This window comes from Doryrhamphus excisus, chromosome 9 (genome assembly GCF_030265055.1).
Source record: "Doryrhamphus excisus isolate RoL2022-K1 chromosome 9, RoL_Dexc_1.0, whole genome shotgun sequence".
NCBI classification, from domain to species: domain Eukaryota; kingdom Metazoa; phylum Chordata; class Actinopteri; order Syngnathiformes; family Syngnathidae; genus Doryrhamphus; species Doryrhamphus excisus.
The window spans coordinates 14,659,328-14,673,823 of record NC_080474.1 but is presented as its reverse complement, the minus strand read 5'-3'; the positions used below and the strand labels follow the sequence as shown (position 1 = coordinate 14,673,823).

The following is a 14,496-nucleotide window of genomic DNA, read 5'->3' as shown; positions in this document are numbered from 1 at the left end:
AAAATAAGATGAAAAATAAACAAATCAAGAATAAAGACAATCAATCAATCAGTAATAAATAAATAATATAATAATAATAATAAAACGGCAAATAATAAAAAGGTAGACAAATTATTTTTTTTCAGATTAAAATTAACAAAGCATTATTAGAGCCCTGTAGACATGAAAAAACACAACTATAGTCACATTTATACTTTTTTTTTTATTTACAACATATTGCGCAACTGCAGGGTCTTGAGACACATGCTAACTCGCAAACTAGGGGGCCTAAACTAGCATCCTGCGGGCCACATTTGGCCCGCGGGCCGCGTGTTTGAGACCCATGTGTTAAATTTTAGTGTGGGTACAGGACTTTGTTTTCATGTTTGTTAACATTGTGAGACATTGTATCCTGTATAATTCTCTAACGTCGTTCAAATTTGCGTTAACAGATCTCAGGTATAGTTCTCAGCCTCCATATCAGGGTTGTTTGACCTTGGCGGTGGTCTATGCTCAGCTCCATGACTCTTCTACAGTCCCGACAACTATCATCCTCCCCCTTAACTTCATTCATTTATTTGCTGCCCTGCCCAGACACTGAGCAGTGTGGCCTCATTAGCATATGAGTGAGCCCAGTGTTTGGGTGAGTTTGTTCTCGACAAAGAAAACTAAAGCCCAGGTCATCGTATCTCCCTCCACTTCAATGAGCAGCTGAAGGGCGAACGGAACCCACAAAAAAAAAAAAATTGAGACTTTCACTCTATATAGTCTTCCATGTTTAGCATTAAAGCTGTATATATTATGAAGATGAATGCAACAACAACCTTTAATTATTCTGTGCCCTTAACCCTCCATTTAGCTCATAAGTAATTCATGTGACAAAGTTGTGACTTACTGTGTATTTGTGTCTCATTGTGTTTATGTACTGCATATATATTATTGTTAACAGGGACAGTGGTTGGCTTCTGCCCGCAGCCCAGTTATATACCAAAGGATGGCGTCACCACCATGACACCACAGGTTCCTCGCTGCCTTATGTACCCCGCAGAGCCGTGCTCTACTGCCCCGGCAATGATGAGCGGAAACTGAGGAAGCTGGCCACCCTGGATGTCGACTGTGCCGTCTTGGACTGTGAGGATGGTGTTGCCCTCAGCAAAAAGGTTAGGCTTTGACCTGTTGGCCATTGCTTCATAATACAACACTTCAATCCTGATACTTTTCTGACTTTGTGGACGAAATGCAGTTCAGTTTTTTTTTTTGAAGCAAGGTGACGTTTGACAGTTATAACATGGCAAGAGGAACAACTGTGTTAATTATGCAATTGTGCTTGGCCCTGGACTCGACTTTCACAACATTTAGCTTGTGAAGGAAAAGGGAATGGGCCAAACTAGGGGTGCTCTGAGGAATCAGCCACCGATCGGTATCGGCAGATATCGGCTGATACTTGCTTTAAAACCCAAATCCCCTCCACTGATCGACTCTATCCCTGCTGCTGCACCCATGGGAACCACCTCTGCCATGTGTGGTACTTCCTCTCTAAGTTTTGCACCCTGTGAAATGTGCCTCAAAAAATGTCTCACCAGGGTGGCGCTTTGAAAAGGTTTAGATTGAAAAGTTTTAGATTGGTGTGGCATTATGTATGCATTATATATGTATAGTAAATGGGTGTTATTTCATGTCTGCATGGCTCAAAATATCCAACAGGTTTTCTATAAACTAACTATAAAAATATTGCATTTATTAACATTGAATCCTACATCGTGTAAAATTCATTTATCACGGTCAGTTCCTGAACCAATTAACCACTATAAGCGAGGAAGTGTATTGCAATTATCTGTAAGTCTGCCAAACACCAAATACTGTTTTAGTTGTGATCCTTACCGCTGGGGCAGACAGGTGCTACCACTTACTCCCTTAAAGGCGAACTACCTAAGTAAGATGTTTAAAACAAGTGCATTTCTCCCTATTATTCTCCCATAATGGCAGCGGTGCCCCCCCCAACCCCCTATCAGGGGCCTTTAAAACAAGGTGACCACATCCCACTGGGCGAGCAGCGGGAAAGCAGCAGATGCAGCAGGTTAAAAGCATTCTCTCCCCACCCACGCGACCTCCCTATTGGCCCTCCTGAACTGTCCATGAAATTGTGATTGGAGAGCAGCATAAAGGGTTTTAAAAAAAAAGTTAACTAACAAAGGGTTTTTAAGTCATGATAATAAAGATGATTGATATGGCTGCAGGCCGTTCCTGTAGTAAGACAAAGACAATACGATGACGGCCAGTGTGACTGACAGGTCAGAGCTGTGACCCCGCGATGGCGTCGGTGGATGTCACAGCTCTCGCTGTCTTTACAGCGTGGTCGACAGGAATGCGGCCATTCAGGCTCCAGAAGGAATTCACAGTCTTCTCACTTCTTCAGCTGTCACTTTCTCACCATTCCGTTCTGGAGGAGTGTCCTGAAAAATCCACTCTTTTCACCTGTGCTATGAGTATTCCAAGAGCTTTCTGCACATGCATTTCACACAATCTAGTTATTGTGGTGTACATTTTCCAGCTGTGGAGTACATCTTGGGAAGATGTGTTTCTAACATTTTGACTTGGCGGGCATAATATGATAACATCTCTCAGTGTGATGTAGTGCAGTCGCAAACAACCACTAATAATAATAATTATTATTATGATCATTATTATATTTATAACCATAATAAGAATGATTGTAATAATTTCCATACAAACTTTATGCACACATCAATTTAAATTTAATACAGAAAATAAAATATATTATACTGCATATTGAAATTAGACTTTTAATCACAATACACTTTTTGATTTTTGCATACTGTTTTGCTCAATTTCAATTTAAGTGATGCTAGTTATTTTTTTTATTATTTAATGTTGTAACATATGTATTAATGCCGTTCTCCTTGACTAATTGCCATTTTCATTTTTGTCTCAGACAATTGGATCAGGTTTGCTCATATGCAGTATTTTGAAACACTTGTATATTCCATTCCATTCAATTTATTCCATTTTATTTATTATATTACAATATAATAATGTGCATTCATTTATCGGTCAAGTGGTTAGCGTGCAGGCCACACAGCTAGGAGACCCGAGTTTGATTCCACCCACGGGCATCTCTGTGTGGAGTTTGCATGCTCTCCGGGTACTCCGGTTTCCTCTCACATTCCAAAAACATGCTAGGTTAACTGTGATTCTAAATTGTCCATATGTATGAGTGTGAATGGTTGTTTGTCTATATGTGCCCTGTGATTGGCTGGCGACCAGTCCAGGGTGTACCCCGCCTCTTGCCCAAAGACAGCTGGGATAGGCTCCAGCACGCCCGCGACCCTCGTGAGGATAAGCGGTAGAAAATTAACAAATTAATTAATTATTAATTTAATTAATTATTTTACTTTAAACATTATATATTAATATTCCACGTGCAGTTATGTAACATATTTTAATGCAGCTTTATATATTGACAAACTATTAAAAGTATACAGTACTATACTAAAAAAAAATGTGCAGTTGCGTACAGAACGTCACATCTTGTCAAAGTATCATCCTGCTGTAAAGTATTGAGTGACTTAGACAGCTGCCTTTGCTGGTTTAATAGCTACAGCCCTTTTTTCTCCCTGCAGACAGCGCCATCAAAACACTTTAAGGGGAGCTGCACTTTTTTGGGAATTTGCCCGTCATTCACAATCCTTATGTGAAACATGGACATGAATTTCTTTCACTTTTCTGTGCATTATAACACCATAAAACAAGTTAATTAGAGCTAGCTTACAATGTTGTCATGGGGATACCTATTTCGACTATGAAGCCATCTAAAAAAAAAAACCTCTAACAACATTGCATCGTTTGATGTATATGCTGAGATCATGCATTAACACGTACACTGATGATAACATGTAATAGTTGCCGTATCTTACCATATTTTGATGATGTAAAACACTACCGAAACTTTTTTGAGACACATTTATCCCCTTACGTATGCTAATTCTGTCAACAACAGCAGCGACAACACTTACAATGTCCACTCTCATTGGAATGGCTGTGTTTTTCAGCACAAGATGTGTGCTCCAGTTTTCAGGTAAAAAATGCTGACGACAAACTAGCATCTTGGTGAGTCTTTTTTGTAGCAAAATTGAGAGCTAGGTATCAACTCTGTCTGTGAATGATGCTGAGACTAGCGATTAGCGACACGTCATTGTATAATATCGTTGTAGCTTGGTTAATATAAAAGTCAGGTATGTAAATGGAACACTGTTGGCGTTTTTTTTTTTTTTTTCTGTTGTTGAGGTATCCCATGATGCCCGTTGCCAGCAAGCTGTAGTAAACTATTCCAGGTGAATTTGCATGGGAGACGGGGTGCACCGTTGACTGGTCTAGACTGATATAGACAAACAAATATTCACACTCACATTCATACCTATGGACAATTTAGAGTCGCCAATTAACCTAACATGCATGTTTTGGAATGGTGGAGGAACCAGAGTTTCTGGCCAAGCCGAGATTCTAACCCAGGTCTTCACAATCGCCTGACTGTGTGGCCAACATGCTAATCACTCGCCACCGTGATGCCCTTTATAATACATTAGAAATGTGTAATATATTATTTTCCTGATCTGTCACCTTCACCTTAAAACTGCGGCGTGCCAGCATTAATTACCTGCCACTTTGACCCTCCTCACCCCAAAAAAAGTTGTCTGCCCTCTATCTTGGCCCGGCTGCTTAGGAAGCGAGGATGAGAGACGGACCAACGGGGTCAAAGCCACGGAGAGCTTGCTAACTGTCAGCATGCACCCGTAGGGGAGAGCAGGAGGAGGAGATGGGAGGGAAGATAAGGCTGAGTGCTCTAATACTGTTACACATATCATCATATCTGTATGATCAGTGGGGTGGAGTGGATGGGGGGTGTGGAAAACCCTGGAGCGGAACTGACGGCTACACCTGTCCTCTGTCCTCATCTTTTTTCGCCATCTTTGTGGCCCACTACCATTCCCCTAAACCCTCTTCGACTTGCACCTCCTCCGCAGGGTCCCCAGGGTTAAGATGGTGCCTCTCTCTAGGTCTCCTCTGCCCTATGGTCCACTTTTCCTCCCTGGCGTGTGTCTCACTGTCTCCTTTCCCCACATGGGTCCGTACATCCTACCTCCCCCGTCAGCCTTCCCTGCCTTAGAGATTCCCTCCTAATCCTTAGAAATTTGGATCTAATGAACTAACTGCTGAGCCGCTGACACGGAGCTTGGTCCCAAACTATACTGTACTTCACACTCGATTTCCTCTCCAGATGGCATGGTGGCTTGGCTGACACGCTGGGGGGGCACCTCTTTCACATTCGCACACACATACACAGACAAGACAAATACTGGGCCTGAACCTTCTACGTTTTCAGAAAATATCACATATGGGAGAATATTGTTCAAGTTTCTTACATTATGTAAATGTTTTATTTATTAGGAATCAGCGGGTGGACTCTTCACATCAGTGAAGACTTCGGAACCCCATAGCCGATTTGGTGCATCGCTGAAAGCTTGTTGATTTGATAAGGCAACAATACAGCCAAGCTTCTTGGTAATTAGATGGTCAGTAATTATAGAAATTATATTTGTATAATATATATTTGTAGTTGTAGTAAAGCACACACAAGGCCCCCGACTCCCTAAAAAGAACCGCACTCCTCATACATTTTCAAATTAACCTCACAGAAGAAAGTGTTTGGTGACAGAGGTAAGGTAAAGCCATGTGTTTGTGGTGTGTAAACACCCTAAAATGTCATGGCGAGAACGTCTATATGTAGTTAAGTGAGGTTAACCAGGCTAACAATGACAATGCCCTCAGTAAAAGTTACTAAAACACTTTTGGGTTTCCTAAAATACTATATTTTCCGCACTACAAAGCCTTTAAATTCCTCGAAAATCGTCTGTGCTCCTTATTATCCGGTGCGCCAAAATCTTGATTCCGCTTGATTGACTGTTGACGGCCATTTCTGGCTGAAACAGGGGCGTGAAACATACACTGGCAGCGATAAACCAATCAGAGAATAATGTATGCTTAACCTCCGCCACGCCTCAGGTAGGTATACTTCCGGTATGCTGCAAAACATTGCACCCATCTTTCTGGTACTGTGAAAAACCAAGTTAAGCAAATGAATTCGGAGCTTGCCATCACTCCAGGAGGATTAACAAAAGAACTTCAACCGCTGTACATTGGTGTAAACAGGATGTTGAAAATGAAGTTGCGAGCGGCAACTCACAACTGTAAATAGTACTACGGAACCCTTTAAAGTTGATCACAATATGTTCCAATATTAACATTCATTAATAGGGGTGTCATGAGATCTCATGTCATGATATCTCGCAAGATTAAAATATGATGAGATGAGAAAAACTATTTTGTGAGAACAGGGCACCCAGAAGCCAATCAGACCGTGAACTACGGTGTTGCTACCATGAAAGATAATAAACATTTGAAGGTGGCAGTGTGGTAGGCATTACTGGAAGCCACTTTAATTGCTTCACACAATTTAAACTGTGCAATCTAACCCGGTGTTCCCAGCATAAGCGAGTGACATGTAGATGTCAGGATTTACATTGGTTGAACCCTTTGGAAAAATTGAATAACAAAAACCAGGGTACCATTTGTGTTTTTTATAATATTCAACATAGAATACAACAACATCCCGGTTTGGTGTTGCAAGGGCTTAACTCAGTCACTGATGCGAACAAATCTGCACAATGATGAATTTCCCCCCACCCACTTCCGCCAGTCTTCCTAAGAGCCACTGAAGCAGAGAATGATCTGTGTCGTTGTGGCAAGAGCAGTCTGAAAGCAGCTGAGAGGAGATTAGATGTTTAGTACATGACATTATTACGGGCTATTACCTTTTGCTGTTCAGTCAGTATACGCTGTTATGGCCTATGCCTGAACTGTGTCCGACACCGGAGATTTTCAACTTTACATAAATTATGCGGGCAACTGTCAACTGCTACATGACCTCAGTCGAGTGCTTGACTGCTGGTGTTATTTCACGAGGACACTGAAAGATCTGCTCCAGCTTGAAGTGAACACGAATGACTAACCTCTTGGAAATGTTGATTTAGTCTGTTGGCTTTATGAATACTGAATATTTTGTATTTAGCTGTTTTAAGTACGTGGGTGTGTTTTGCTCCACGTCTGTGTGCTTGTGTGTATGCTTGACACCAAAAAATGGCCCAAGAGACGTGAGGGAAATTCTCAGTCATGCTGCCAAGACTCACAAGCGCGATGTTTGAGCCACTCAGCCAGCAAATAAGAAACCCTCCTGACTTTATCATAAACACCCTTTCATTTCAAACCGTACCGTTTTTTTTTTTTGTGTGGTATGTTGGGGTAGTAGAATGACGTGTCTGGGTGAAGTTATTGGCAATAAACTAGCAGTCAGTACGTTTACATGCACTGTAGTGGCCGTTCACCAGTTTGAGCTATTCCAATACAATATATTGTGTTGTGGGTTTCCTACTTTCAAGAAAACATAGACATCATTGACATGTGTTCACTGATCTTACAAAAAGTACCCGTACATACCCCACCTCTGCAATGTGCAGCGCTGGCTCTGTACCACTTAGCTACTTGGAGAATTCCCCAGGGTGAAAATCGCCATAGACCTTTTGGGGGCGGACATTATTTGACCAATCATCAAATTGAATGTAATGCATGTACTGTAACTGTGGGGGAAGAGAAAATACGCTGAGAGAATAAACTATATCATTAACTCTGTATGTGAACGTGCTGAATGGCGGGATACTGTATTGTGCACTGTAAGATTACAACTTATTTCAGCCCATTTCTTTTCTATACTCCTACTTGATCAACTTTCATTTTCGGGTTGCTGGGTCAGAGGAAGCAAAGAATACAGCACTAGAATGCTCTTATCACATTTCACTTTAAAGGAGCGATGATGGATTGAGAAACCAGTGCTATTCTCCTATTGGAAAGAACATAGTTTGACACTGAAATTGTACTACTAGATTGTAATAACTAAGCAAGAAGTGAAAATAAGTACCGGTATGTCATGGGGGATAAAACAAAAACAGAAAGCGCCATCATTGTGCAACATTGATGATATTCAAGCAAGTGAAATAATCCAATGGTGCAGATGTCATTGAGGGAATGAACATCTGGATCTTTGAGAAGAACCCTGTGGATTTGGAGGGGGCATATTGTATATGCATTGATTCCTAAGGCAAGCAAACAACATAGAGAGGAACAATGGGGGGTAGGGTTGTTCTGAATAAAACAGCTTTGAGTATATTCCGACACACCAAAATCTTGTGCTCTCATTAAATATGTTTTTTTAAAAGTTAGATGTCCATTTAACCAGTGCAACTGTGCAAATGATGAACATGTTACCTAGATTGCTGGATTATTAACACTTGTTTGGGAATGAATGCACCTGCCACACAGGGACAACAGCTTGCATGGGCGGACCTGCAGGTGCAAGGCGCTTGGACCGTGAAGCTAGAAAGCCGTCATCAGCATATGTGAGCTGAATGAGCAGCAAATACCATGAACAGTGCAGGGGAGATCTTGGTGGCCATCACTTTCCACTCAAGTCGAATTTAGAGAAATGACGGATGTTAGGGGATGGGAGCACCGGTCTTTTCGCTCAGGTTTTGATAGCAGCTAAGGTATTTCATTATCAGTCCTGAATGATGTAAATTACATTTGCATCCAAGGTTAAGTATTTATTGCTGTTTATTGGCAGAAACATGTGAAAAGTAGTTAACCATTATACTTTGTGGATAGATGGGGCAGGGTGTCCGCTACATGTAATGGATTGTGGCAACACTGCTCAGTAAAAGCCACCACATATTGGGATTTTTTTTTTATATGAAAACAATGTTAAGTAATGTAGTGCATGGATGGTCATATACAAAATGCAATAAGAGGGGCGCCCATTATGGCGATCGCGAAGGTAGTGTTGGTCTTGTGTCACCTACATCATAACTGTCACTTCATTGATGTCATGTGAAGAGTATTATTTTTGCATCACAAAAATGTTTTTTTTACTAAAAAGTCAGACCTCATGAAACAGTAGGGGAAACTGTTACACTGACGATGGGAATGCCATCACAGGTAGTATGAAATTCCTTAATCATTTCTGAAGTTCCTTAACCAAGGGATCAAATGACAAAGAACATTGAGTGGAAGTTTATGATGGACGTCTGAATGACTACGTGGGAAAAGAAGTGATTTTGGAGTCTGTCAGGGAAGTGAAGGCAGGAATTCCCAAGAGAATTAAGACAAAAGGAAGATCTTCCTTATTGAGCTTTCACTTCATTTTTCCAATCCGATGTGATGTCAACAAGGCAGTAACCATGCTGTGTCAAGTGTACACAGCACTCAGTTGGGATCCCGATATTCAGGATGTACATTAAGGGGCAGCTCATACTCTTGCAGAAGGTCAGCAGCTTGACACTTGAAAGCTTTCTCGTGCGTTTGGCGGACCATGCCTTCCTGGCTGACTAGTTGCCTATCTACCTTCCCTGCGTGTCGGCTTCTAATGATGGAAGAAATCAAAGAAGAGATGGTGCTGATGTTGGGGCGAACACTCCATGGGACACCAGGTGATTGGGGTAGGGAAGCTTTGAAGCAACTTGTCAGATGGCTGTCCATTAATGTAAAAATCTTGCTTTTCAAAGGGCTTTATTCAAGCGCTGAGTAGTGGAATCCATAGGGGTCAAAGTGTCAGGGAATAATATTTCTTGACCTTATAGATAAAAGAATCTTGTGGACATTCTTGGCATTGTGCTTTCAGTAGTTTTCAGAAGAAACAAGTGCAGCAATGATCAGTCTTTGGTTACTGATGCAATTCATTTAATCCAAGAACGTTTTAAGGCGGCTTGATTTGCAGATGTCGCTTGATTTAAAACCTGATGACCTGATGTCAGTCTTTCAAACAGAAGTTCACCCCAAATCAGTTCTTCACAGCTGCCCCGAACAGCAGACATCCTTGGCACTTTTATGAAATGTGAATTACAGCCTTGTAAATAACCCCTTCCGTTTTAGGTTACAAAGATAAAGTCGCCCACCATTAGCATGACGATAAGAAGATCAGTATGCTCACTGTATTGAGATGGTGCACCCTAAACCTACCCATGATGACCCCGATTAAACCCAAGAAAATATTTCCATGTGCTATGATACCATATTTTATTGATACTACAAGGGACATCTATAATATCAAGTAAAGTTATGCATTCCAGCAGATCATAGTCAGATAGTCAGATCATGTCCCATGGTGATAAAGGGGGTCCCCATAAACGCTCACATGACTTAATCTGATGCGAATTTACAGAGATTTTGATATATCACTGCCTCTGTTATATTTGTCTTCAGTTTCTCTCTGTCCCATACACCCATTATTTATGGGCTCAGTCTTCTAATGATCAGTAGTAAAACAGTGTTTAACCTTGCCTGGCTACCATTAACACAACAGTAAATCTCTTTAACTGTCCGTTCTGTGATAAAAAAAAATATATAAAATACTTAATCCAACAATCAGCCCAATTATTTAATAGCACAGTGGTGCTCATACTATTTCCACCAAGGGCCGCATGCTCAAAAGTCAAAGGATGTGGCGGCGACTTTGATATTGGTCTATGGTTTTTAAAAAAATATTATTGAAACAACATACAAAATGTATAATTATAGCTATAATTAAAGACAAAGCTTGGAGTTATTTTAAGTTTGAACGTCCAACTGGCATCTCTCACTCACAGTAGCTGACAAATGAAAGATAGCTTCTGGGAGGGGCGGGTTTGCGTTTGTACGGAAAGATCATGAATGAGGAGTCCGATAATGAAATGTTTCTTCACACCACCGTTCTTTCTCCTCTCGATGACAGCAGTACTTTAACGTTATGTTAATTTCCGCAAGATTTCACATTAACATTAATTCTGTTTATCGGGCAGTACGCATAGCACCTACTTGCAATTTTGAGTCTATTTAGATTTGCCGTTACTGGTTACGCTCTGCAATTTTTTGTGGTCGCTTTCTTTGTGGAGTCACTGCCTTGTTCAAGAGGAGGAAAATACGTACATAGACATACAGTATATGGGAAAATATGACAACAGGAGCAATATGTTTAACAGGGATACAAAAACGCTACAGTACAGCGGAGTCAGAGGACTATGCATGACATAGTCAGAGGAGTGAAAATCGCTTGAGTCACTTAATATTTTTTTTAATGAAATGATTAATGGATAACCCAAATAGTTGTTGATTAATTGGCTAATTGATGAATCATTGCAGCTCTATATTGGTCAAAAACAAAAATGCGAGCATCACTCACATCAGCTCCAACGTCTTGATGAGACCCAACAACTCCTAAGCTTACATTTCCTCATGTTGTTTAACTCGGACCACATTTCTTCCCTAACAGGACGTAATACCTCCATTCCGACACCCCCGTTTCTCCATTCCTGTAGCCTAACATCTGGTTTGCATAATAGTGGCATATCCTATATGTTACTGATAGAACTTGGGTCTGCAGATCTTGCTTTAATTTTTTTTTCATCATATTGACCGCTCTCCCTGCTGTGTTTTTCACAAAGTATACTTTAACAGAAACATGTTTTTATCGTTTTGTGTTGAAATACGCCAATTTGTTCATAAATTTTGTGTCACCTATTGATAAATTTTCATTTGTTGTTGCAGACAGAGGCCAGAGAAACCATTCCCAGGATGCTGAAAGAACTGAACCTGGGCCGGACAGAGAAATGTGTGAGGGTGAACTCTGTGTCCAGTGGCTTAGCAGAAGCTGACCTAGAGGTCATTTTTGGGGCTGAGGTTCTCCCACCAACCATAATGTTGCCTAAAGTGGAGGATACTCAAGAAGTCCAGTGGGTAAGTGTTCAAATTGTAGTTTTGTCAAACCAACAAGTATTTTTTTTTTATAATTTCTTGTAATTTTAGGCCAGTTGTGCAAAAGTACTTACCTTTTCGTGGTATAGTAAGATAACGTTAAGCAGTGGGACAAAGACACAATGTTAGCAAACTCTCACAGCAATGTGATATCAGTTTTTTAACTTTCACTTTGAGACACATTTAGCTATATATATTTAGCCAAAATATTTTTAAAATGATGCCACAACATAAAAAACACAAAAATAGTTGTTTTACATGAAAATTACACTTTATTTTTACAAATGTAACACCATGAACAATTTACAATTTTCACATTTCCAACTGAGCTGTGTGTGGACGCGTTATATTCAAATTTCCCCTCAATTCATGATCTCGTCAATGCTACAAGACTCCCTGCCTTTTACTTTCTGGTTGTTGTGCCACTGTATTTCAATGGAAAGGATGCTTTTAAAATGCACTTCTGCCAACATGTGGTTGTTCTTTCGGCTTAAAATTGCATCAAACATAGAAATTTGTCTTTGGGAGCGAGCGGTCGGGTTGAAATAAAATGTATGAATACATCTTTGGGAGCGAAAGAGTTAATCGTATTCATTTATTTTTATACCACACTGTCCTCCATGAAGTGGTGGGCATTTACAATGATCTACAGTACATCTATGCATGGAAAGAGAAGTTCAAAAGATTTAAAGAGAGTCTCCCAACATAAAACCTCATAATCATCAAGTCTTGTTTCTTTTTCCACATTAGGAGAAATGCTTTTTGAATCAACATTATTCAACCAGTTCCAAAAAAACAAAACTCAATAGTTTCAATACATACATAGGAACATAACCTAAAAGGAAAAAAAAGTCATATTTTTCTCATGTCTTCTGGGTCTATGAAATGTAGTGGTATCCTTAGACAAACTCAAGAAGTAAGACGAAACCACGGGAATCTTCAAAGCAATCATAACACGCCTTTCCATTTCACAGTAAAAGTGGGAATTGATCCCTGTGGCAGGACTCTGGGATGGACAAGTAGTGTTTTTCTTGGCTGCTGCCCAAGAGATGGACATTTGTGCAGATTTACTTCATAAGCGTAATGGAGCTCACAATTGCGCCTTTTGCCTTAACTCACTAGGGATTGGTGTTCTAATACTTCTGCTACTTTAACTGCAAAAAATGCAGACCAACCAATCTTAGTTTAGCTTAGTTAGCTCTATCCCTCTAGCTTGTCTATAAAGGGGCTCTGTATGATGTCCTGTCCCAAAAGGTCAAGAAACAACATTAATGCAAACTCTTCTGATGTAGGACCATATGGCTCATTGTTTGGTGGAACCATAGTTCCCCTTTGCTGATTTTGAACTTTATTTATTGACATTTCAGTCAGTTGAAGGGTGAGATTATCGATCGCCTTTATAGGGCTCTTCATCACATCATGCAACAACATCAATTGGCAAACCAAAACTGGACAATTTGCCTGGCAATATTACCAGAACCAGCCCCAGACACAGCATATTCACCACAGAGAATAAGACATTTATGTTGCATTTTACTTTTCCATACTGCAATTGCACCTTTTGAATGATCTTGGAGTGTTGTGTGGTGTATGGGCCGGCTTTAGTTGGCTCAGCATCTCCTGCAGGAATGACACATATGCATGATTGATGGGGTATTTTAAAAGCGATAGATGGATGGATAGATAGATACTTTATTCATCTCCAAGAGAAATTCACAGTAATAAAATAATAATACCAATAGTAGCATTGTAATACAAACAGAGAGTGATTTAAAAAAATATATAGATGGGACAACGTGAGATTCCAAAGTTGAATGAACTTTGATTTTGTTTTATTTAGCTCACCACCAGACCATCCATACGTTATGCTGAATACAATAAACAGACTTCACTATGATGTGCTGCGTTGCATGATTTATTAGATACATGGGTAATATAAAACACAAAGGTCACGGTTCAGCTCAGTTATGTAGCTCGGGATTTTAAAAATGCAACCTACAATTTACAGGCTAATACGGTCACTATATAGTATCATTGTCTAGTAATTTCTGAAATGCAGTGGAAGTTAGATATCCGTGTTAAATGTGAATATCGAATTAAAACGTGAATGTCGTTACTGTGAAAATCAATAATTATGCTTCATTACATGCATTAATTAGCTTATTTCGGTGTCCGCCCTGCTGTCTTGTCAGCCGGAGTGCTGAATCCTACATTTCTAAGGTTGCACACACCTTAGCCCTTAATTTAAGGAGGATTGGGACACCACTTGATTCTCGTCAACGCACAAAACCTCGGGTAAGAGCTAAGATAAGGGGTAAGAGGTGAAATTAAGATTCAACCTGTATGTGTTTCGTTACTTAGTAGAACTCTGTTGGTGTTCTCTTGCCTCCATCACCTAAACTCTTCTTCTCTCCATTCCCTTAAGGCCTGCCTGGCCTTTCAGCTTAGTTTGTGCATGCAGATTCAGGCAGGCGCCTTGTGTTGTAAGCATGTGTCTGATTCTCTCCACTCTTGTAAAGGCAAGCGCAGTAAATCCCCCCCAACCACCACCCCTTTCAACCCCCACCCCCACTTGTTTATTTTTGTCCCCTTTTTATTGATATT

The 14,496-nt window shown here is 40.4% G+C and overlaps 1 protein-coding gene across 1 annotated transcript in view; it reads left to right on the top strand.

The window, feature by feature from the left end:
- The window catches only part of clybl (citrate lyase beta like), a 56,399-nt gene that overhangs the window by 26,826 nt on the left and 15,077 nt on the right, over nucleotides 1-14,496 (top strand). Inside the window, exons 2-3 of the mRNA XM_058081793.1 lie at nucleotides 929-1,139; nucleotides 11,686-11,874. Coding sequence (XP_057937776.1) covers nucleotides 929-1,139; nucleotides 11,686-11,874 — 400 coding nt within the window. The remainder of the gene's footprint in view (nucleotides 1-928; nucleotides 1,140-11,685; nucleotides 11,875-14,496) is intronic.